Source organism: Vidua chalybeata, chromosome 1 (assembly GCF_026979565.1).
Source record: "Vidua chalybeata isolate OUT-0048 chromosome 1, bVidCha1 merged haplotype, whole genome shotgun sequence".
Classification (NCBI taxonomy): domain Eukaryota; kingdom Metazoa; phylum Chordata; class Aves; order Passeriformes; family Viduidae; genus Vidua; species Vidua chalybeata.
This window is the reverse complement of record NC_071530.1, coordinates 134,068,629-134,094,996: the sequence shown is the minus strand read 5'-3', so window position 1 is coordinate 134,094,996 and position 26,368 is coordinate 134,068,629. Positions and strand designations below refer to the sequence as shown.

Sequence of the window (26,368 nt, the reverse complement as noted above, 5' to 3'; positions counted from 1 at the left end):
TAAAGACCTAAATTTGGTTTTGAGCCAACAGCAACATGACTCTCATTTGCAGGTGGCAGTGAGACTTCCTGCTGCTTTGTGCATGGCTGCAAATGATCCCACATCAATTCTTCCCTAACTCAGTGTCTGAACAAGTATCTGAGGACCAGATATTTAAGTGAAGCTCAAAGTGAATGACCAAGCCATATTATTGCTTGAGTTAGATAAGTTCAATTATAAATTAAAATTTCAGAAAACCACCTAACTTGATTTAAAAGCATCATTAAACTCAAGGTGAAGATTGAGGTGGGGAGGAGACAGTGCCCCACACGGGTTCAGTACTTCACCGAAGAGAAGTATCTGAGATGAAGCTAGGCATGACTTTGAAATTAAATTCATAATTATAAGAAATAAACCATAGCCATTCTCTACATTTTGCTTTTCAAACATGGGAATTTAGTACAGAAAAAAAATGAGGCTTGCTGATTTGTTTCTATATTAAAAATTAGTCTATAAACATTGGTTATTAATAAATTATGAAGCTGATATGAACTATATCTGTGTTAAGTACAGTAGTATTTCATGGTTGTCAGTATACCGCACCATAGCCTCTCAAAACTACATCAGGCTTCAAGACTAAGTCTTCAGATGTGGCTTTGTTCTTGCCTGAGTATCTGTCCTAGTTCACTTACTCAGAATTCATAAATTAACAGATGACCTAAAAAGACTTCTCAAAAATCATATGACAGAAAGATCAAGTGGTTGGTTGTGAATATATTTGATAATACATACATAAAATAGATATTTAGATGTTACTACAAACAGGTTTAAAAATCATAAGGTAATTTTTTTCAATTTGTCCACTTCTCTGTGTGTGTGTTACATATGGAAAACATAAAAAACTGACGCATGCTTTGTCCTTCCAATGTGCAAACATCCACATGTACACATGACCTGAGCATCTGAAATTACTACTAGCACATAGTAAAATATTCTGGGGAATTTGTGAAAGCAAATTCTAGTACTTGTGCTCAGAAAGGTTTAAAATGGTCTCTGTCTTAGAAATGTAAACAAGTATTAGTTAAAAGAAAAAGTCTTCAAAGGAGTGACAGTGGCTAAAACTCCATCTTCAAATAATAATTTTAAGTCATGGTTTTGAGACTGGAAAGTACCTTTTGGCTCGTACTCCAATCAGTGTTGTGTAATTTTGGTTATAATTTATAATATAATGGGAAATCTATAAATCTGAATGAGAGATGCTAATTTACAGCTGCATATAAAGTAACATATAGAGCAGGACACTACACAAATTCAAATGAAGATGTTAAAAGAAAACTAATTCTTCATAAAATATTTCTTCCTAGTAAAATTTTAGAAACAAACTAAACCACCTAGAAATCTGGAATTTATGGGCAACTGCTTTCCTTTCTGCTTTTTTTTTTTATGTGTATGATAATCTTCACACTTGAAAAGTATGAAATACAAAAAGTATTTATCTCTATGTTCAATGGATGAGACACACCAGCCATAACTATCTCAAATACACTTATTTAACCAAGGTCTAAAAATGTTTTGTTTCCTCTCCTTTGTTCCTTAATAAAAGATTAATAAAGAGGAAAAAGATGAAGAGAGGGACATCAGCACCAACAGCTTCTTTTCCAATGTCTTCACAGATGTTGAGCAGCAACTGGAATCTTTGTACTGCATTTTCACACCTGGAAGTAAATAGTGGCTGGTGGGGGAGGACATGAAGGAGGAGGAAGATTGCCCTCTCCATCATATATATTTTAACTTTCAGCTAGAACCATTCATATTGTAACCACAATCTAAATAAAAATGTAGAAAGTTATGTTAAAATGGAGGAAAAAAATAATTTTAAAATAATAATGTGAATTGGAAATAACCAGGAAATTTTTAAGACTAATCAGGCATTTCTTCCCCTCTGGTAACAGTAAATGCCAGATCTTCAAATTCTCCACATGCAGCTGGATATAACTCTGAGCTGCACCACACTCCTACAAACACTGTTCACAACACACTGCATACAACAAATTTACATGGACCCTGGAGATAAAAATCATCCAGTGAATCTCAATTATCTGATTTCAAATTTACTGTCAAGGGGCAATAATTTGTCATTTCAGAACACAAAGGGGAACAATGGTGTTCCTTATTGCACAAAGACATCTCTTTACTTTAGATTATTTCCAAATGCAGCTACTGCTTAAAGGTTTGGAGTCTGATCCTTTTTTCCATAGCACAATGACAAAAAAAGCTCAGAAGGCAAGGACAGGGAAAGAGCTGATTTAGCATTTTCCCATTCTAAAATCCTCTGTGAAGGGTTTTAAAGTGTGGAGAAGAAGTGAGAATAGGTATGTAACATGCACTAGAGCTAGTTCCATTATTAACTCTTCCTCTGCAATTTCAGGAAGGGTTAGAAAGCTACAGAGAAGGCTGATGGTGAGGGAGAGGAAAAAAATTTTTTTTAGTCTTTTCTTTGGTAACCTGATACAAGAAAGAATCATACAAAATGACTCTGTCATGCAGAAGAAACTAATGATGGGAGAACTTAATATTTCACATTGATTCCCAATTTTATTATTTATTTTTGATACCAGAAGCAGAACACTAGACCATGGAAAAAAAAATAAAAAAAAAAAAAAGGAAAGAAAGGATTCTGCACATTCCCTAAAGAGAGACCATGAAACTCTTCCTCAACTCAAGAAGCATCACTAATGGCTTTCTTTATCCTCTCCTCCTGCCTTCAACAATTATCCTTAAAAGTACTATTTCAAAAACTATTCCTTTTCCCTCTTCTTAATAACACTGCACAGAATCAGTCTCAAAATTACACCACACTACATATACAGATTTAACCAAGTCTGCTGCCAATTCAAAACCTTACCGTTGGTCTCAGAAAGAAACTATTCCTTCCTATTTCCAGTATAAAAAACTCATCCTGACAGTTCAGCTGTTAGCACAGGCTGACATGGTGATTTCTTCTGCAAAGCATTTATCACATCAGTTTTCACTACACCCAAAATAATGCCGTAAAAATAACAGATCTCTATGTCCAAACAGAATCAACTCCTTCCTTCAAATTGTCCCCTTATGAAATGGAATTGAGAGATCCCTGTCCAGCACTTCAAGACTCCACAAGCCCAGGTAAATTCACACTTAAAACCCTTGTTTAATTGATGCCAGGTAGTTTTGAACTAGCGTATCATCTTAAAGCACACTTATTGGAATTATCTGTTTCTATCCAGCAGTGTAACTACCAGTTTGATTAAAAACTAAACCCTGAACCCATGGATATGTTTAACTTTACAAACTACAAACTAGCAAATAGTTAGACACCTAACTTTGCAGATCTTGGCCAAGGTCTCTCAACAATTACTGCAAAATCATTTCTATCTTGTCTTAGATCATACTTCCAACAGGAAAGCTCAATATTTTCTGCAATATTTTCTACATGATTAAACCCCACATGGTGGGAAAATTACTCAGAAGATCATCAGAACATACACTTCCATGCTTTTCATAGAACTTGGATAGGAAAATAGACACAGAACCTGTACCTTTAACTTGGACATCTAAGGATACTTTAAGATGCCTGCAAAGATTGTCATACTTTTAAAGAAAAGGCCATAAAACTCCTTGAAAATGGTGCCATTAAAAATTCTTAATGCCTGATCCGAGACACACAGATTTATTTAAGGCTCCTCAACATAAACTTCAACTCGGAATTTAAGCAAGAAGCAGCTTACCTAAGTTAACAGGTTAACAAAGTCCCTAGACAGGTCTCATATCAAACTTCATAAACCAATACCAAAGCTATCTTTGAATTTTAAAAAAGTAATTGTTTTTGATACAAGCTTTTACCTACAACATTTGGAAAATTACTGCAGCTTCTTACACAGGGATTTGAGAACAGGTTTGGGGTTTTGATATGCATCATTATTCTCTGAAATCTAGAGCAGTTCATTAACATGCTCTCTGATTGGCATTTAGTAGACTGGGAGTACCCAGGAAACAAACTAGTATTACAAATAGTTTGTAATACTAATTAAACAACTAGTATTTGTTTAAAAAATATAGTTATAGGGGAATGAGGAGGGGGAAAGAAGGGGTTGTGGGGAGAGAAAGAGGGAGAGAGATGTCCAACAGCTTTTAATGCTTTAGGTACATTCAGTCATGGTCATTCTCACTGACCTGCCATCCCAGCACAGAGCTGGGGAACAAACTAATACTGGGTGCCTCATCCCTGGAACTGTTCAAGGCTGGGCTGGATGTGGCTTTGAGCAACCTGATCTAGTGGGAAAAAAATAAGCCACTTCCAACCCAAACCATTCTATGATTCCATAATTTAGTTCCAGTCCATAAGGTGTCATCTCCACCCTTGTTTTTTATTACTCAGCTAATGTGACCTCTAATTTTCTACTTAGAACTGAACATAGTTAACACACCATCACTGGAAATACACCTCAACCTCACTAAAGCAATAAATTTTCTTTTGCAACAAACTAGACATGATGCACTTTAGAGACAGCTACATATAGGGAAAAGCTTTGGCTATGCCACGTTACTACGCCACCAAACCACAAGTATTTAACTTTGACTTCCCTCTTTTTATTAATAGAGGCACAAGCATAATCCTCCAAGCATGAATGCCAGGAAGGCAAGGCACTGAGAATAAATGTTTAATGCTGTTGAATGGGCATAGCAACTGTACTCCCTGCCTGCGGCCAAATATTGCTACTACAAAGGCATTCTTCCAGTTATCACTACTAATAGTTGTTGCTGGGCAGGTATGTATACAGGAACCATACTCTGAAAGTGGGGGGAAGGTGTGTGGGGGGAGGGGGGAGAAAAAAAGATTGTAATAATTTTCTGTCACAGACCAGAGTTCTGCTAAAGAAATTTAATCCTTTTTCCAATATGGAAAGAAGCCAACTGTAAAGTTTACTGCAATTTCAGTAAGTGTGTGAACTCCAGTAGCATTGATTGTAATAACCCCTTCCTCCTCCCTTAAAAAAAACTAACCCCCCCACTCAAATAGGCTACTTGGACAGATAAATCCTTTTCTCTATTTTCCCTCCCCCACAAGTTGCACCTTCAACACAGCCAGAACTTCCCCAGATCAGAGGACACTGTCAGTGCAGGCTGACCAATCTCAGAGGGTTTTTTTCCTCTTTTTTTTTTTTTTCCTTCAAGATACTCCATGTTAACAGCTTGAGGGGGTTCAATCAGCACTGCTTTGATCTCGGCTGGAACTATAATTATTTAACATTGTTACAAGGATTTCTATAATCCATCCTACCATTAAATCCCTTTTACACCCTCATCTTCTGAAGGCTAATCTGCATCCGTACACTCAGTTTGTCTCTTCAGCTGGTTTCATCAGGCTCTGGCATTCTCCAACATCCAGAGTGATGGTTCTTTTTTTTCTAATGAAATAATTTTCTTTCAAATTGAAAAGCGCAAAAGGTCCTGTGCATTTGCTACCTTTTGATGAGATAGCTATATAACACCAATATAATCCACTGTTTGCTGCAAACTTCCTCCCAATTTCATAAAATTCATTTTCTCTGTCACTGAATTGATGATACTTATGCGTGTGTTATATACATAGCTGAGGAAAAAAAACAATCAAATGAACACGAGCTCTTTGAAAATACAGCAGAGCCAAGAGCAGCAATAGTGTGCTCATTCCTCTTGTACTCTCTTTGATAAATACTGTAGGAAACACTGTACTTAAACTTAGAAAGCCAGGTAAATAAAACTGGAGTGCTTGAAGAGAAAACAGAAATATTTTATAATTATAATGCATGAAAGACACACCACATGGAAAAAAGACTCCAATAGAATCAAAGGAAATAAATGATAGAAAGAAAATTAATACAGAGGAGAGTGAAAATGAAGGACATGAACAAAATCAGACCAAGAATATAGAAGGAGATGATCAGAAATTATGAATCATCAAAAGCGAACAGGAACAACAAAATTCTTTCCTTTTTATTTAGGAAACAAAACTCAAAAAGGAAAATATCATTTCTTCAGCACATGTATGAGTGCATTGGGGAAACTGCCTCTTTGCTGCACACATTTTTTGTTAATTGTTTTTAAGCAGCCAACCTGTAAAGACTTTCACTCCACTAAGCACTGCTGGATTTCACCTCGACAGCTCCTGTGCTGTGACTGTCGGTGTGGATGAAGGAAGGGGATCCCGAGCACAGGCAGAATGGGATGACAAATACAACAGGGGAGTATCACTGGGCCATGATCACAAGGGAGAAGCACATGTAAGCTTAGGTGCTGCAGTTTTCATATGAAGTAAATGCATTCAGTTAAATAACCTCATGCCTTCTTCCTCACAACGCATAGCCATAAGGCAAATAAAAAACAATATAGGTAGACTTGTTTTATTACTACAAATACTGCATAAGGAAGGCAAAAGTTAAAGAGTAGAAAATGTCTGCATAAAAGAAAAATTGAAGAAAAAAGTTGATAAAAACACAAATAGGATGCACCACAGTTGAAAAACTGGCACTGAGATAATAAGAGCTTCAAAAGAGTATATTTTCTTTTATTCCCACGAATTGCAAAGATAAGTTTTAGTTTATCAGCTGATGCTTGAAAAAGTCATCAAGCAACAATCATAATTCCAAAACACTCTTTGGAGTTAGCTAAATAATTAAAATAATAGGCAACAGATATAACTGATCTTCAGAAGGAGAAACTAAGAGCCACTGATGCTTCCCACTGGGTATTTCAGGATATTCCTTCAGTCATACTTATGGTATTTTTTATTAAAAAAAAAAAACCAAACTGTTAAAGACAAAAAACCCCCGCAACTAGTTTCTTTAAGAAAAGATTTGTTCTTATGAACGTTTTGGACATTATATATCACAATCCTTTTCTATCCCTGCACAATATTTAAATATCTTCACTCAATTCTTTATATTGGTATATTCCCATATAGATATACAGCAAAATAGACCCAGTTATAGTAAAATCATAGCACTAGAAAATAAAACAACAAGCATTATGACACCACAAGACTGTATCCACAGATATAATCAGAGCCACAAAACATTTTATTTTAAAATTTAAAATAAATAAGAAAACATTGCAGAATCCAAATTAATTTTTCCATTTAAAAAGTTACCATGTTATGTTAAACCTTACTATGTGGTTATTAAACTAATAACAGCCTCAAGACTTAGCTCCTATTTCTCAAAGCAAAAGAAAATATATTTACTTTAAGGAAACATATACAAGTCAAAACACCTTATCTTAAGTATTTTAAAAAAACTGTTTCAAAATAGTAAGTTAGAAAATCAAGCAAATTCAGGAAACAATATTCTGTAATTAACAGAAAGTGAAGCAGCTACAATTTGAAGTTCACTGTATTCAGAATTCTTTGCACTGAAGTAATTTAATCCACTTTTAAGGCCTTTTACATTTCCAGAGTAGAAAGGGGTCTTTAGTATTGCTTTGATTTGCATCCTTATTAATTTATTCAGGCTGGCAGTTTGCTGAGTACATAGAAAGTACCATGATATAGGCAGCTCCTTCCTGGAACAGCTTCTGAGCTAAAGCTACAGTCCAACAAACACGTTTGTGCTTAGCTTCATGCATGTGGGTAGTTCTGATTTTTAATTGAACGCTCACACACATTAAAATATAAGTTTTTAAATATTCTGCAAGATGGGAGCCTAGAAGACCAGAAGTGTTTTTCTGAAAGTATTTTTTTTTTCTTACTAGCTGTAGAGAAAAAAAATAAAGTAAGACTTACTGATTCTATCTTCAAATGCCAGTCTGGACAGATAGATTTATGCATGGATTTCTTGTACTCTTCTGTGAAGTCTTTCATGGAGACCTAAAATATTTTCACGTGTCCAGAACTGTAATTGTTCTTCTCCCCCTTTAATAACAAAGCACAGGCAGATGAACACTCCCCTGGTGACTGTACCTAACAGTCTTTCTCCTGACAAGTACATTTGTGAGTCTTGTACAAATGATACATGCATTCATACATTAACTAGCCATTAACAGACTAGGTATTAACATCACTGTCATCAATGTGTACTTTTATATTTATTTCAACAGGTCCAGAAATTTAAATTATATATTTGAGATCCTTAAATTTAAAGACCAAGCTTAACTAGCTTGACATAAAATAACAAATTTCTGCCCCACCCCGTTAAAATTTAAGAATGCACAAGCAATTGCTAAATTTGCACATATAGCTGTCTAACAGAATCCATAACACTTATTACTTCATTTCTGGAGAGAAGACATAGTCAAATTCAGTGATATTTGACAGCAAGATACTCTACAAATAGTCCCCTAACATCCATGGGGCATCAGATAGTGATGAGTACTTCAGCTGAAGATGGCCATGCTGGGTTACAGCAGTCAGCTTCAGTATTTGGTATTCTTTATTTATGGGTACATACTGTTTAATATAGTAAAGCAAAGCTCTGACTTCTGGTGAGCAAAATAGTGTTGTATTTCACAGTTATGATGTCATCAGAGGACTTACGTATATATTTGCAAAGATGCTAAAGCCATAAATGGCTTTAGCATCTTTGCAAATATATACATAAAGTGGTATCCCCAAGGATCACTACCTGCCAAGGCTGCCTGAGGTCCACCATGGTGGACCTTCTTAAATTCCATTTAATGTACATTAACATTTGAATATCAAGGAAGTTTAAATAGCCTGAGAGTAGAAAAGGTATTCTCAGTTCCACACACTGCAGTATACTTGCCATATTACATGAATTTTTTTCTACATATTATGTGCTGTGTTATCTTCAATTCACTCTTTTTAAATTTCAACACACTATATTCTTTTTATGCATTTATCTGTGCATATATGCTTTATATATTATATGTAATTACAAAATTACAACTCAAGTGAATCTCATATAATACATAAACTATCTATGACACAGTCTCAGAATTTCACATCTTGAAAATAGAATTCGATTGCTTTATTCACTCTAAACCAGTATCATTGTAATATCAGCCTTAAGCAATATGGGCTGCTAAAATCATTTGGTTCCATTTTTCCAAAAAGGAAAACTGATAGGATTATTTTCGTGATAAATTAATTTTACCATGTAATTGCAATTATGACTTCTAATTAATGAATGGTTTCAGCCTCACTAACTAGGTCAGCATTTTTCTTTTAAAAATACATCATTTTTTCTCTTTAGATAAGTATCATGATATGTCCAAGCTTTGGGAAACACACAGTATTTTTATAGGGCAATGATCCTAGAAGCTGAGAAATGGTGAAACTACTGTGATGTACTTTCTGAAAAATTCAAGCCATTTTTTGTCTCTTTTATGAGAAAAAATAAAAAGCAAGGAGATGGCAAGAGGCTTTTTAAGAGGAAAGATCAGTTTCTTAGTACTATTGTAGTATTTAATTTCTTGACTGAGCTTCCCAGTATACAGAACACTGAACAATGTGAGACCAATGAATCAGTTGAGCAACTAATCTCTTACATCACGGTTGTCAATACCCATATGCCATTGCAGGATATATTGACAAGAGGCAGAATCCAAAGAGACTGAGTTTTCTCTAATCAGACGCATTCCTACAGAAAAGCATAAAAGATACTTGAAGCTTATTTGGGCATCATGTAGAACAGACTCCAACACTCCTGACTGCCCATTGCTTTGCAGGTAACATATTTAAAGGTACCATAGCAATATGCAAGAACACTTCTTCAGGATCCCCTGAAGATGTCTTCTGGCACATTTATACCATTTTAAGCCCTACATCCCCGTCAACTGCCTTATCACACCATTCTTCGATGACTCACACACTGTGTGTGATGATACAGAAAAAAGAAACTAAGTTGCAACTATTAAAATAATGAGTAGCAGGACAGGATGAGAGAAAATAATTTCCTTGGAAGACACTCAAAATTTGATGGCTAAACTGTTATGGATATAGTAATTAAACTTAATGATAGCTCTTATCGGAATGCAACACACCAAATACCTATTGTTTCATTGCAGGTTTTTTTTTTTTTTCTTTTTTGGCTGCTAGAAATAGTCACATATTTAGAGAGCACCTCCTAAAGAAAAGTTCCATGAAAAGTTGATACCCAACACAAAACTTCGAAAAATAGTCAGTATCAAATGTGGAGCAGTTCTGTGATAGGGGAAAAAGTTTTTTTTTCCTAAGAATAAGTCAATAAAAATAATAAAGTAGAAATCACTAGAGTAAAAGTATTAGGGAAATAAATTATAGTGTTTTACATACTTTATCAGACAGCAAAAAATTATACAAAGCATTTACGATGCTGTATTACACAAGCCCTGAAAACTGGACTGTGGTCAACTTAAGAAAACTCTGACTGGATGCATCTCACGAGTGCTTTCCAGACAGTCTTTGTTTTTTTTCTTTTTTCTTTTTTTTTTAATGAGTACTAGTGTCTATTTATATATGTAAGCCAAAGATTTATGAACTGATTAGTAATTTTGGCACCACACTGTAAGTATCAAAGTTCAGATAACTGAATGAAGGGTTTTTTTCATACAATGATGTAATTTGAAATTCAGTCTCCTGGGCTGAACCACCCAGACCAAAATGCATACACAAGACACTCTGGAACAGTATGTCCCTATTGTATACATTATATTATCTTTCTAAATAATCCAAAATAGTCCATCATTGTGGGTTTATGCATCTTTTAAATCAAGGCATTCATACTGCCATAAAATCAGAGCAGCAAAGACCTGAAGAAGCCCACCCTGGGTATATTCTTTCAGTAAAATACGATTTTTTCAGCTTTATCCTAAATCTTTTAAATATATCAGACAATATTGTTTTCTAAAATAAATAAGGCCATATGTAATCATGCAATATTTACTTAAAACAAAGTTATGTAAAATACAGTGAAGTTTTTCTACCTGTAATCCCCAAAAACATGTTACGGAGTCGGCTGTTCAAGGTTTTCACCTTGAATACATTACTTAAAATTCGTGAGACACAAAGAGGAGCAAAGGGAAGAGTAAGTTATTATGGGACAATTTGATTTACTTTTTTTGGAACATATCATAAAAGATGCAATGTATACACTGGACTGGCTGCCCACACAACCAAAACAGGTATTTGCAAGCATCTTCCCTATGAATATGATTTCATATGCTATAGATTAAAAATAGTTTTTGGAATCAACCATGGTAATTAAAGAGCAGTTTCAGAACAGTCCAAAATCTTTGTCAGGGGGAGAGGGGGTTAGGAACAAAATGTCCTCTACACAGCTATTTTAGAATGTCTAAGGTAATCAGCTGACTGCAGGAAATATAAGAGTTACAGCTTTCCAAACACAGGCTTCAATCATTATTATTTCTGCTTACCCAAATATCTTACTAGTTTTTACCCTGAACCACACTTCTGAATATTTTATTCTGGGGTTTCTCAGATTCCTTTAGAACATGCTTAAACAGCTACACATTCTGTAATTAGATCAAAATGAGGTCTGATGCTATTTAGACAGCCATTCTTACTTTTGCCATATTGAGGAATAAGTGCTGAGTGACTGAATAAAAGAGTTTACTGCAGCATTTCTGTATGATGATCACGGCTGCATTTTACAAAGACCATTTGCACATATCCTTGTCTGAAGCCTGAATCAAGGAGTGAAAATAAGATCTACTGTACATTTCATATCCTCCTTTTGAGAATGCAATGGTAAAGCACCCTAAAAATGAAATGTGGCAATTAAACCTAAACCCAAACGTGTGCTAAGCTGGTCTCACTGAGCTAAACATAGAAAGTCAAGAGCAGAATTGAGAGAAGACTTTGCCCTTAGTTCCAGTTCCATGACCACAACATCCAGTTTCCTTTTCTCACTCTGAACCATCCTGAACTGTGAAATTTTGAGAGCAACTACCGGAGCACACGTCACATTAAATTTTTTACTCTCAGCAAAAGTTAATTCTTTTGAAAGGAAGTGCAATGGCTCCTGGTAATCATTTTTTGTTGTTTTACTTATTCCAACTTTTAGCTTAAGATGTCTTAAGAGAGCGTAAATAAAGTGGCTTTTGAGGGTTTAGAAGGACACTGTACTTGAAAATTAAAATATTTTCTTCAATGAACTGCTGAACACAGAATTTGTCACTGAAACCTGCCAATTTAAGAAATAAAGTCACTAGCATCTCTCAGTAGGTATTGGTATCCAACTATTGGACTACACCTTAAGTGCATTAAATAATGCTGTGCTCTGCATATGGTTCAATATATTAACATATCCATTCTTCAATTGCTCGAGCCAGTGTTGTCATGCAGTATCGTGAATGCAATAATCTTAGCTGAATTAACAGAAAAAAACACAACAAAGAACAAAATACTCGTGGACTGATTACATGTTGCTTTTGATTCTCACCCAATCTGCTTCCAAAACCAGACACTGCTTCTCACTCCTCTGCAACTACCAGGGTGTAACATTGCCTTTATGGCCAAACTACAGTGAAGACAGCTGAAAAAAAAGAGCAAAGAGCAAAGCTTTCTGCCAGCCTCTGCAGGTCCCTTGGTGCATAGAACTACAAGAAACCATGCTTTGTAATGCAGATGTTCATTGATTCCCTGCAGAATTTCACAGGAGTCCTTCACTGTGTGACCTACGGGGATCTGTACTTTACACAATATCCACTATATAATGTATCATGTCCAAAGTGAAGTACCTAGTGAATCTGATGATTCTTCCCTTGCACATGCCATTACAGCTATCAACTTTTTTCAGAGAACAAGAAGTCTTTTGTGTTTGAAATATAAATGCCAATCAAAATAGAATACATTTCAAATATGCATCACCTTTCATTCAAAGATCAATGATTTTTACAAGTCAGGCCAATGTTCTCATGCTGGGTATACACAAGTATAAAAAATGTAGGAAGATACCAGATCATTTTCAAGCCTATCTAGTTGTCCTACTTTTGGCCAAGGATAGGGTTAATTTTGCACAGTCTGGAGCTATGTGTGCATGTCCATGTTGTTATTCTATACCACGCACATCATCACTGGGGAGAGGAAGCAAGGGATCCTCACCTCCAAGGAGGGTGTGGCTTGTGGTTGGGAAGAAAAGGTGGCACAGGGAAGGTGTGCCAGTCACTTTGCTTGTTGCCTCGGGGTTGTGCCGCGTTGATGAGCATTTTCCATGTAAAACATCCTCTCTTACATATACTGTTGTTATTAGGATTGTCACTGGAACTGTTCATTTTTTTTATCCCATTGCTGTTTCCACTAGTTTTTACTCAACCCATAATCTCTGCCTTTTGTATCTCCCACTAGAGGGGGAGAAGAGTGAGCGTTGGAGAGGGAGGGGCACTAAATTAGGGACTGCCACTTCTAAACCATGACCTTGATCCAGAAACTCGCCCACCAGAAGATCAAGATGGTCTCCAAAGAACAATTTACACCTAACACACTGAAAATCAAAAATCTTGTCATGTCAAATAAATATCTGACAAATGGGTAAATAACAAACCAGAAATAGTGAATGAATTGAATGCCATAAAAAAACCACCAACTAATAGATTTGAAAGTTCTAGGCAGTCTCACTTTTCTTGCATTTTGACTTGGATAAAAATGAAGTTCTGAGTTTGAAAATATTCTAAAAGGCTAATTGTTTAAATAAAATTGAAGTTCTCCACATGTGAAATGTATATGCAAGATGTTACTTCTAAACTAGGCTCATTTCTATAGCAACTGATTTTGAAATTAAATTTAAATTCACATATATATGCAAACAATAATATATTAATAATATCAATTGTACAATATGTATAATATAGAATATTATGCTAATAATACAATGATAAGGAAATGGCATTCCAACTGACAAAACAGTTGGAATGCTTGATAAGAGCTTCAGTATTCAGCTATGAAGTCACTGGTTTGAGATATTTTAGGTTGCAAGTCAAATGAGACAATCCATCTCTCCAGGTTTACAGAATCCTATAATATTTGCACCATGCATCATGAAAGCGATGCTACAAAAGTCACCACAGCAAGTGACTTCGTAACAATAAATATGTCTTAGTTTCCAAAGTGTATTACTGCCCATTCTTTTGAATTTAGAGTAATTATTTTACACCTCAATTTAAAGCCTTGGTGACCACTATTTCTGGCTGAAGGGCAGAATTTCATTTTGTCAGGTGTGACCATACATGAAATTTCTCCCCATCTATTACCCATGATCAGTGTAGGTCATGCAACAGCCTCATTCCTAGAAAAGTCAAAACTGCTCAGGGGAAGATGACAGCAAAGGTTTGGCTGCTACTTCCATATGAATTCATCCAGCCACTCTCACATTCTCATCCTTCAGGCCTATACAGGGAGCAGTCCACCAACAGTATCACCTGCCTTGAACAACATAGAATCCCTGCACTAAACATGTCAGATGTAAATAAAAGCTTCATTTTACACATGACAAAGAACAGCTCTGGGCATGGAGGCCAAGCACAGCCATGTTCATGTGCTGGGAGGCTTCCTTAGCCTTTAATCAGGTGTCAGCACATAAACTACCTTTGGAGAATGTCCCCTACAATGCTTCACTTTCTGCACTTTGGAATCTACTTGGGAAGAGTGACTGCTGGCCTCAACCTAAATCATGACAGGGACCATTTTTACACTTATTTACTATTCCACTTCTGTCAGTACTGAATATATTATCACAGGCGTAGCATATTTTTCCTTCCACTTCTTAGACCTGCATCTTCTCATTATGAAGCAAAGACTCTCCTCATGTAAGAAGAGAGGTGAGACCCAGAGAAAGGTCTGCAAGAGGAAGCAGCTGCTACAGCCAACAGAATAATTCATCAATCCCAGCTGGTCACAGCAAGATTGACATCCTCATGCTCCTATAAATGGTGCCAGGTTGCACACTAAAAATTACTTTTTAAATACCACATATTTAAATACCACTTCTTACAATCATTTCATGATCTATGAAATTCAGCTTTTCTTACAAAAAATGGGGCAGCAGGGCAAACCTCAAGAGTTCCTGTTTTCAGAAGACATTTGGCAATGAGTCTAAATTATGTACTGTGAAGTCTGTAAGTTACAGACTAAGTACTAACTACATCATAAAGGTTAAACAAGTTGAACATAGTGCAAGTATATTTCAGTAACACTGGTATAAGTATATCAGACCTAAAATGGACTGATGCAGATGTCGGCAGATCGAGTTTCAGGTAAGCAACACAAATCAGGGCTATGCATGAAAAAGAACTGGGAAGTCCTTGAAGACTTGGATAAATTCTATATACAAGACTGATAATTATTTAAAATCCTGCATTTAATGCACAGGTGTGGTAACTGCTTAAAACAGCTCTGGTACCATAATCCAACCTACAAGACAGCAAACCACAAGCATTTGCATCTCCCTTAACAGAATTCAAGTGTCTAAACAAGACCTGCAGTACAAAGGTTAACTCAATGACTTTCAGACCCTTACTTTTGTTATTCTATGTCGAAATGGCCTCCTCCTAGTTCCAAATTGTTGATGGAAACCAGATCAAGATCCACAGAAATCCTTCCCTGCTTCAACAAGGTTCCCTCCCAACCCCTGGAGCCTGGGAGCCCAGCTCTCTGCTTTTAATCCAATATCCACTTCACTAGAGAAGATTTATTTAGACTGCCTCTTGTTTCATTAAGGGTTCCAAAAGTCTGTGGTGATTTTTGACACTTTGTTATAATGTTTCTGTGACCCCCCCCCCCACACACACACCCCCACAGCCTCCTCACATACCACACCACCCAGCCTCATTTTCATATGGATACAAAGCATCGGGATAAAATGATGGTTCATTATAGTGGTACAGAGCTCTTATCTTCATCCGGCAAGAGTCATTTCCTTCCAAAGATTGAAATGCAAATGTGAAAATTAATGATAACTGCATTATCTGATAGCAGAGATAATACCGATTCACTGTCAGAGTAACACACAGTCGCTCTATGATTTCCTCTGCTTCTTCACAATATTCTTCTTACTGTCAGACTATATCTATGGTTAACTATGTTTCATGGATTTTTGTTAATTTACATCAAATAGTATTTCCAAGATCTTAAATCTACCACATTTCCCCAATCAAAAAGGAAACAAAATCAGGACAGTAATCTCCAAGTCCTTCTTAGGACTAGTTTAAAAAGAAAGATAGAAAGGAAAAAAAAAAAAAAAAAAAAAAAAAAAAAAAAAAAAAAAAAAAAGAAAGAAAAAGAAAATAAGAAAAGAAAAAGAAGTAAAAAGGAGGGGGAGGGGATGGCTATCATTAATGTCTATTTCTATCTTGCAGTGGTCTACCAACCATTCCACTCTATATTATACAGCTTTGCTTTGTAACTCAAACTTTTTATAGTATTACTAAATACTGCAGAGTAAACTCAACAATCAATACATATTTGCAATGATTCTTACGAATCATTACAGGAAATCTATACAGAAAAGCATTTCAAACTACCTTTTATAGCAGGTAAAAATGTGAATCTGGCATGCCCAATGTTCACTACAATTTTCTGATCTACAACTCACTAAAGCAATACACCATAATTCACATGAAAGCCTGTTTTTATGTTTTATTAAATATTAACAGCAGCATAGCTCAATGTAACATCATTTTGAAGTGCTATTTTATTTCCACCATTTTTCTTAAAATTTCTAATACGTTTTAGGAAAAACACCTACCTGTAAGAATAATTCAAGGAAACTATAATGTGCTATATTTAACTATCCTTAGTTCTTTTTACAATAGTTCGATACATGTGTACCAGTGATGATGAGTCTGCTGAAATGAGTAACATGAGTTGCAACTTCATTCTGATTTAGTACTGCCAATAGCAGAAATCCTGCTGATTTACTGGAGGCAGAATTTTACACATGGAAAATGTTCCCTTTATGTGGAGATGAAGGCAAACAATACATTAAAAAAAAAAATCACCATGAACTGCCAATAAGAGTTTTAGGCCTTTTACACTGCGTGGCAGGGTTTTTTTCATTTGGGTTTTTTTTTTTAACATTTTGGAAATGTGGATAAATCACATTTTCTCACATTCTAAGCAGAATTCAGGTACAATTCAAAAGAACTTCTGAGACTGACTTTCAAGCTATCTAATTGACAAAATCAGCACATTCTAAAAGAAAGCCATGCACCCTTATGACTATAAAAGTAAGAGCTCACATAAGGAATAAGGACAATCTATTGTAGTGCACGTGAATTAAGAATAAAGAGATCCAATTCTTCTTTAGAACCAAGAGTTTTCTGAATGGCATTAATTTCACCTTTGGGAATGCCCTATATTTAGTTCCTCAACTGGTAACAATGTTTCTCTGTCTTGAAAGCCACATACAACTTCACTAATGGCTGAAGTACTAATTTTTTGTTGGAATTGCAGGAAGTCAGAAGAGTGGAGTGCATGGGATGGTGCACTGGACTTGGAAAAACTTTTTGGCTTAGTCAGTACTATAAAATTGTGTCCCATCTGCCAGCAGGGAAAAAATGTTCCCTTGCACATTACAGAATTGGTATACGTTGTCTTCAACTCTGTTGTTGTTTTTTTTTATCACCACAGAGTAATTGAAAATTACAGAATAGAGAAAAGCACAAAGAAGTTATCATTGTTAACATAGTTTAATTAAACAGTTACAGAAGAAATAAAAAATGGGAATAGATTATATGAGGCCTGCTTGCATTTATTCATTATAAATGCACCCAAATAGTACAATATTTATAAAAGCACTAGATTGTACACTCATTTATTAATTGCGTTTTAGTTACAAGGAACTATCATGGTCAGTCAGTCTAATTTCTGCCCTAGTGAAATCTATCTCATTTTAAAAGTGCAGTGTTTGCCACAGTACTTGATCATGTTCTTTAGGAAAGTATCTCATCCTGAATGCAAATATTTCTAATGACAGATAAGTGACTTTTCATAAAATGTTTCAATAATGACTTTTTAAGCACTAAAATCCATTCTTTGTGTCTGAAACTTTGGAGCTTCAACATCCATTTAATCGTCTGATACTTTGCTAGAAAGAGGTTCCCATTGTTATCAGATTTTCACTCTGAATTTCAAGTAGTTTGCAATCAGATTGCCCTTTAATATAACTTTAATATATCTTTGATAAAACAAATAGGGAAAGGACCTAGACTTTTCCGTAATACCAGTCTTTTCAACTTTCTAGTGGCTCTTCTCTAAACCTGTTATAAACTTTAACATCATTCTTGAAGTGTGACCACAGGACACAGAACCCTGTTTCAGCATCAAACAAGACTGCTGACCAGACAAGCAAAGCAATCTGACAAGCCAAACATACCCTTTAGCCATAACCCTCTCTTTGGGCTCAACCCAAAGAGTTGAGCTCTTCAACTGAAGAAGCTGAATTTTAAGACTTCACTGAAGTTCACTGAATTTTAAGACTTTTTCAGAGACCCTGCTTTCTGATGCTCCTACAGGTCTTTTACAACTGTAACAATTCTACGAAAATATTTACTTACCTTCTCATAAGCTCATAACTTTAATTACTCTGAAACCAAAATATTTCTGCAGCTAACATGGCAAGTTATTCAGGTCTGCCAATAGCAATATCTACCCATTATTCAGCATTTCTTTAAATTTACAACATACTGCAAAAAACTAAATATACTTTAGCTCACATTACATATTATATTGGTTTTAGAGGACTTATTTTTTTCTATAAAAAATAGAAATACAGATTGGCATTTTTATTAATAAAAGCATCTTACAGTACTTATCCCCTTATTTCCAGTGGGACCACTGCCATGTGGACAGGTCTGTCACTACCCACACCAACTTTTACTGGTTTTGAACACATTTGAGAAATCATGTCAAAGCTTTTTTGGAACTGAAGGTGATACCTAGAGCTGGGTCAGCAAGCTCCTAAAAAAAGTTAAATTCAAGCCATCAGACTGCTTAAATTAACTAGTACAGAAGTACGGTCATCGCATACAGTCAAATAGGCTTTCCAGCACAAATGTTTTAAGCAGACTAGAAATAATTACCTTCTTACCTGTCCCCTCTAACAATTGAGTCATGACTTACAATAGATCAATACCAATTTTCTAATTACTTTTTCTTACCACATTTTAAAATGTCTTTTTACTGTTATTAATGAAGCTACTGATAGATCTGATAGATTTTTAGGGTTTTTTTTTTTCCTTTCCTCTTTTTTTTTTTTTTATCCTTTTAGCCTCATATTATAGTTCCTAGCATATGGTGACATCCACTTGAATTCTTCTGGGTTTTTTTTTTTAATTATCTTCTAGGCAATATCAATATTGCCTTCACTTTTATTATAGCTTTTAGAAAGTCTACAAATTGTTCTTAAACTCTTTCAAGTTATAATTCATACTTCTGAATTCAAACCTTTTCTCCTTTTTGATAGAGTTCATATTTCCTGTCTCTTACAATGACAAGTATGGTGGACTGAACTTTTATCCATGACAGCAATCACGACCACTGAATAATGGTAAACAAGCATTCATTTCCAAATCTGTAAACAATTTATCTTTCAAGATGTCACTGAATATATCGTTTCCTTATATTTGGCTTAACAATATTTTAATTGAGGTGTCTGGTATCTAAAATTTTCAGAGATTTTAAGGAAGTTGTGTTATGGAATCATGAAACATACATTCAGAAGAAACCAGAATGATCATATTCTTTAATATGATGGATGATCTGTAGAACCCATGTAGGAGATCTTTCTGTTTGTTATGTCTTAAAGCACTGCCTTCACATGCACTGACATCCCAACAATACAAAGCTGCAGAACTAAGTAACTCCATGTACCAAGGCAAACAGCAGACATAAGACCATGAAATAACCTCTGCTTTCACATTTAAAAACTAAGTCTTTTTACATAAAATATATTTAAACCCAGTCTTGCTGTTCTTGCTTTCTATTCCTTGGACTTTTGCTGTTGGCTGTTACAGAAAAAGGATCAGGCCCTTCACTGCGTGTTCATATACAGTCTACTGACTTAAGTTTCCATTATTTCAGAGCAGTTTCACTGAACAGGAATTTTTAAAAGTTGAAGAAAATAACAGTCAAAACTGAGGGTAGTTGAAACACATTCAGGTAACCCTCTAAGTGTCTACACAGAGTAGAAATTCCATGATGGTCAATGAAGGTCACAAGAGTCTAACCTGAAATAGTGCTTCAGCAGAAATTCTTTGAAGCTACAGCACATTTTAGATTTTTTTTTCAAAAACTTTTCTAATTACAAAGACTTAAGAATGCATGTGAAGCCCTTAACAATGCAAATTTTCAAACAAAATAAAACTCTAATGCCAGAAGATTAATTTTTCAGTTCCTGACAAGTACTGGCTCTGAAAGTCACACTATGTTCCCTTAGTGCTAAAAAAAGATGTAAAATATTAAAATAACAAAACCACTCTATATAAATTCCTGAGTTGTCACAGTTCACATTATCACTTGACAGCAACTTGTATCATGCAGAACACAGTTGTTGGATCCTGAGAGGCTCCACCTCTCAGAGATGGAACTTTCCTTACCAGAGAAGCTAAGGAGACCAGAGGCAGCTCAGATAACAAAGAATGTATCATCATCTGCCCTTTGAGGCTGTGCCTTTACTGACAGTTGGTAAATTTGCTGAATCAAAGTTTTTGATGGCTCTGTTTGTGCTGCACTAAAATATGTTCCTAAAAAAGTAAAATATTTCATGCTTTGTTGTTTTGTTTTTTTCCAAAAACCTTGAAGGCGTTATCTTTGAACTGCATGGTTGAAAATGATCTTCTGTTGATTGCTTCTTCTTCCATGTCAATAGTAACCAACTTCATTTCATGTGTGATGAAGAATATGGGATGTGGTATATAGCCATTTCTTTTTTCATATGTATTATACCTTTGTAAAAACCAGTATTTAAATAAAATATAGATGCTGATACATCGATATCAGGTGGTCATCAGTTTTCAGAAGTCAAAAGAAATTTTCCCACATTCAGCTTTGATTTCCATCTTATCCTATGTCAAAGCTATCAATAAATATTACAAGACATACACTCATCCTACTGTTTAACTGATTTTTTTTCCCAACAAAATGAAAATATCTCCTTTTACTCCACAGTGCCAGAAAAGATCTCAGAAACTTCTGAATAGGGTAGCAAATATAAAAAGCAGTAACAGGCCACAAAATGCACATTCAACTATGCTGAAATACACAAAAGCATGCAACAAAATATTACAAATTTCAGATAGACTTCATTTATAATGAAATTCAAAACAAATCCTATGATAAATACTGACAGCCTTTAAATCTGCTATGCAGCTAGAAAAGGCCACTCTGCTACTTCCACAATATATTTTGCATTATTTTACATGTACAGTAGCGTGATACTAAACCTTATTTTCATCTAACACCATTAGTGCTTTATATAGAATATCAAGTTCTTTGCGTATTATCATGAAAAACATTTTAAATTATATCATAATAATTAGATATACTATGTCTTCATTTTTGTTTGCATTGTATTTTCCAGCTACTGGTTTCAGAAAATTGCCATTAGTTTTGTTCTTCTCTTCATGAAGAGCATACAGTAATTTGCAAAATCAAGCAAGGATGAAAATGTGATTGAAATATAGGAATTTTTCTAATGAAATATTATTATTGCATTATAAATTATTGATAGAATGGTTCTGGAACTCTCTTCTGATGTGCTCATCCTTTTGAGGGAAAATTTCCATAAGAGATACAGCTATTGCTAGAGCGTGTTTGGCTTCAGATCCACATTTTGCAACAGTTTTATTAAATTATGGTCAATATAATGGATTTTTAAGGCCTATTCCCAAGTCCATGCCCATGAAAACACTGCATTCAACTGCAGAATTGCCTAATTGAGAAATACAATTTACCCCTTTGCCTTAGGTACTTTTACAGTACAAGAGAGGTTTTACATATTTATATTGAACAGACACTTGAAAGTATTGTCATATTACCATTACATCTTAGCAATGTTATGCTTGCACCATCTTCACTTACATAGCAGAAAATGTTACCTTGAATTACTGTTTTAATCTGAAGTTCTAACACTCCATTGACTGCAGTCTGAGTTTCTCTTTCCACTGAAACCAATGATCAGGTGTGTTAAATGATTTCTATCAGGCTCAAACAGATAAAAAAAGCTCCTTGACAACGTTAGTAGACATCATACCTATTTGTTAAGCTAAACATGTTGCTAAATGTTGGCACAGAGCTTGAGAAGAGACCAAAGCATCTGTGTGGTCTTCTGACCCCAGAAAACAGAGTAGAAGTGCTTCTCCCTTAATTCAATCATGGAAGAAAGAACTTACTGAGAAATTTTAATCCTAAAATTCTGAGCAGCAAGAAAATTTTCCATTACATCAAACAAGTACATAAGACATTTTATGTTTAACAATTTTCAAAACAGTGTAACAAAAGCCATTTTTTTAAAACAAGAATGTCATCTTAGTACTTACCTGTCAATATCTTGGAACCCAAAGGATGATAAAAGAGACAGTCCCTTAAAAATAAATGCAAAGCACAACAATCTACTAAAATAATGAAATTAACAAATACTGAAGTTTAGTTCTAAATATTTCTCTTGGCTTTCAGTTGTTTCTCCCTACCTGGCCCATCCCAATCTTCAGTCTCCACAGCAAGCTGCCCTGGTTTCTCTGACCTTGCATCACCATCAGATTCTGCTGCCTCCTGGATGCCTCCTTCACTGCCTGAAAAACCATCAAAAAATACAGTATTGATATATTCCAATAGTGACTTTAAAGCAAAGTTCCTATAATATCCAAACAACTGCTTACATGCCTAAGTGAAAAGTTATGCATCTCTATAAACAGAAAATGAAAAAAAAATATTAGACATGTTAAACATTTGTGAGTTCCCACTGACTCAAAAAAAGCCCTGAGCATTCAGTACTTCCAGTTCCATGGAGAGAAAATCATGGAAAATAGTGTTTACTCCATATGATTAAAAAACAGAATCACAACGTGCACTTAATTCTGTAAAACAAAGCACATAAAGTCACTGAGTCTGCATGTACAAAGGAGAGAAAAGAAATCAGCTCGTGACCCCCCTGGAACATCTGCTTTCAGTTATGGGTTTTCTTGAATTGACACCTGAATGTTTCTTATGCGCTGCAAATAAATGGCACTCAGAACAAAAATATGGTCCACTAAACATTTTACTTTTTCACAAAACTAGTGAAAAGCTAATCCATGGTATTTCAGCATTTAAGGAATTTGCCCTTAAAGTCATAAAATACCAGCAGGTCCCTAACATACTTTTCTCCCTATCAAGCTTTACTTAAAGAAATGCTACATTTCTGATGAATTTCTCGATTTTCACCATCCAGAAGTACCTGAAAATGTCTGTCTGCCTTCTGCTACTACCCACAACAAGGTCATATACAGGACACACAGAAAATTATGATAAGATTAAATTTTTACAGATGACCATTTAATTTTTATTTGAGGAACTGCTTGTTGAAAGGGCAGTTATTTCAGGTAAACAAATACACTAGGTAAGTTCCATGACAAAATACTTTGAAATAGCTTCTGTGAAAACTACATTGAAGATGAGGGGTCCAGGTATTAACACAAAACACTCTGGCCATAGTAACACATCTCTAAAGGTTTTTCCAGGTTTGGATTTTACTAATTTGTAGATTTTTTTTTTTTTTTTAATACTAACCTATCCAAGAAACTCATGCATGGAAAGACACTAAGAAGAACTGAAAGAAAACAAAATCTACAAAATTAACTACTTCAGTCAAATAGGACTGATTATTATGGTTTAATTTTTTTTATCAAACTTGAAGGACACTTGTTAAAAAATGATCTCCCACAAAAAGTAACCGCACTAGAAAAACAAATACTGTGTATTTTACGAACTGCAAAATCAGACCTTTTTTTGATTTAACAACAGGAGACCAAAGAAGGAGCAAAAAGAACAGCAATTAAGCAGTAACTTGGAATTTTTTCCCCACTCATGATAACAAAAGCTTTAATTAGCAACATAGGTAAAGAAATGTGATTACAACAAACTATGCCAGATCCCCATACGTTATCACTGGAGCTATATTTATACCAGATAAGATTGTGACCCAGAGTTTTCAAGTACATGATTATATACAAACACTATAAAGTATTAACTTCACATGCACATGTAACGTCTCATAACAACACATTCTTCCTTGCATTCATAAAACACAGTTTTTCAAATATGAAGTCTAAAAGGCTGATAAACTACTGCTCACACAAACACAATACTATAATCACTCCAGAGTTTGATTACAAAACTATAGTTCAGTGAACTTGTGGTACTAAAAACATAGTCCAGAATATTCATATGCACTTGTAGTGTGTAAAATAAAACTTGAATACAACACAAATATCTAGTATAATTTTTGTGTTAAATTGACGGAATAATGGTAGCCAGGCATTTGAAGTTCATATGCTTCAGTTCAATCTGAAGTTATCTTTCAGAAGAAAGTCCTAAATATACTCATTTGCTGAAAAAGCTATCAAGTTTCTGCTAAGCAGTTTTAGCAATTATTTGTTTTGAGCAACTAAGCCTATTTTGAATTAGCATTTGTATAGTTACTTTGTAGTAATCAGACCTCTGCTTCCTCTGGGTGGACTGAAGAACCTATTCGACAACTTTACCTTGATTTTTCTATATTCATAGCAACTTAAAGCAGCAAACATTTGTCTTTCAGTGGAGACACAAAAGAAATTTTTCCTAAGTTCAGACCTGGCATGATCAATGCCAGTTTTCTTGAAAATGCTGGAAAGCAATTCACAGCAAGGGCAATTCTTGTTTTCCAATTCAAGATGCATAACCAACACTGACAGTTCTTAGAATGTTCTTTGTATAGAATGCAAATGTTTTTCTTCTACTGTATATAACAGAGCTGTATGTACTAAATCAGGACAATAACACCAAAGTCTAGAAATAGCAATTCTTTTAGACAGAAAAGAAGCACAGATAATTGGACAATTGAACCTCCAAAATACTAAGTTCTTCCAGGCTATAATATATGCTAACCTGGTGTTAGATTGCACATTTCAGCAATATAATTTGCAATTGCAAAATTTCAGAACATAAACAATGAAACTATTAGCATTAAAAGAGGACAAAGTTAAGTGAAAAGATTGGGCTGAAAAGTAAAAGGACAGAACGACAGCAAAGCTACAAAAACTATAGTACACAGCAATTAAGCATCTGGGAGATGAGGAAAAATCTGAAAATGTATGTTAGTAGATGACTTAAATTTCCATTAACTTGCTTTTCCAGTGTTTCATGAAGTACGGTGTTACATGGTTTTCACAGTCGAATTTTAACAAATTGATGCATGTCTTGTGCAAATAGAGTAGATAATATGTGTAGAATTTACACATATTTACACATTAAGGAAAACTTTGCTTTGCATCTAAAAGTATTCTCAATTATTTTCATTGATATTTTCTATTATTCCCAACTGCCAAGTGCATGCATTACACACCTGAAATATCACCACACTGATTTCTCCTGTTCCCTCAAGATACTCCAATCTGCTAGTGAAACCAACAAATGGTACATTTCTGTCAATTTCCAAATCCACCAGGGAGTGAAGTCTATCCCAGGCTCAATTGAGCATCTATGTCAGATTGAAATGTGCAACCAAGACAATCCATTTGGTGCTGGAGACACTGCAACTTTAAAGACCCAAAAGGAGGCTTAGCAGAAGAGCTGATAACAAAGCACATCTCCCAAGCATTTTTTCTTTTCTTTCCCCATACTTAAAGCTATTTTAGGAGCTAACATTTGTTTAGCAAAAGGAGTTTATTTCCTTTCAGAATTTATTTTCTTTCCATTGTTTACTCTTTCTGTTCAGTCACTGACTACTTTTCAGTCTCTCAATAAGTCTATTTTTTATATTTATTTTCCAAATGATTACATTTTTCTTCAATTTACAGGTGTAGACATTTAACTGGATCCAAGACATTAATTATTTATTTCTTCCAAGTCCAGTCAAATACACTTTGCCTATATATTCTACCCATTTGCTACTAACTTGTTGATTCCTTTCTAATCCCATTATTTTGGGGTTTCTCACACTCTTTTTTTACTTTGCTGCTCAATTACACTTTGTAATTAAGTTAAAGGATAAATAACTTTTTCCCATCAACACCAAAGAGTGGTGTAAGTACTCTCAAATGAACCAAAACGTGCTTCTGTTTAAGCAGGTTTAAGCAGTTGCTTCTTAGCAACCAAGCCTGGTAAGCGAATTCTGTCCTTTAAATGACCATTGCATGAAAAAATACTTCTATGAGTAAGCACATATAATACCATAAACTATGTTCA

At 34.9% G+C, this 26,368-nt stretch overlaps 1 protein-coding gene across 1 annotated transcript in view; it reads right to left on the bottom strand.

Annotated features, from left to right (window-relative positions):
• Positions 1–26,368, bottom strand: part of ZFPM2 (zinc finger protein, FOG family member 2) — a 307,673-nt gene that overhangs the window by 212,425 nt on the left and 68,880 nt on the right. Inside the window, exon 3 of the mRNA XM_053962116.1 lies at positions 22,636–22,737. Coding sequence (XP_053818091.1) covers positions 22,636–22,737 — 102 coding nt within the window. The remainder of the gene's footprint in view (positions 1–22,635; positions 22,738–26,368) is intronic.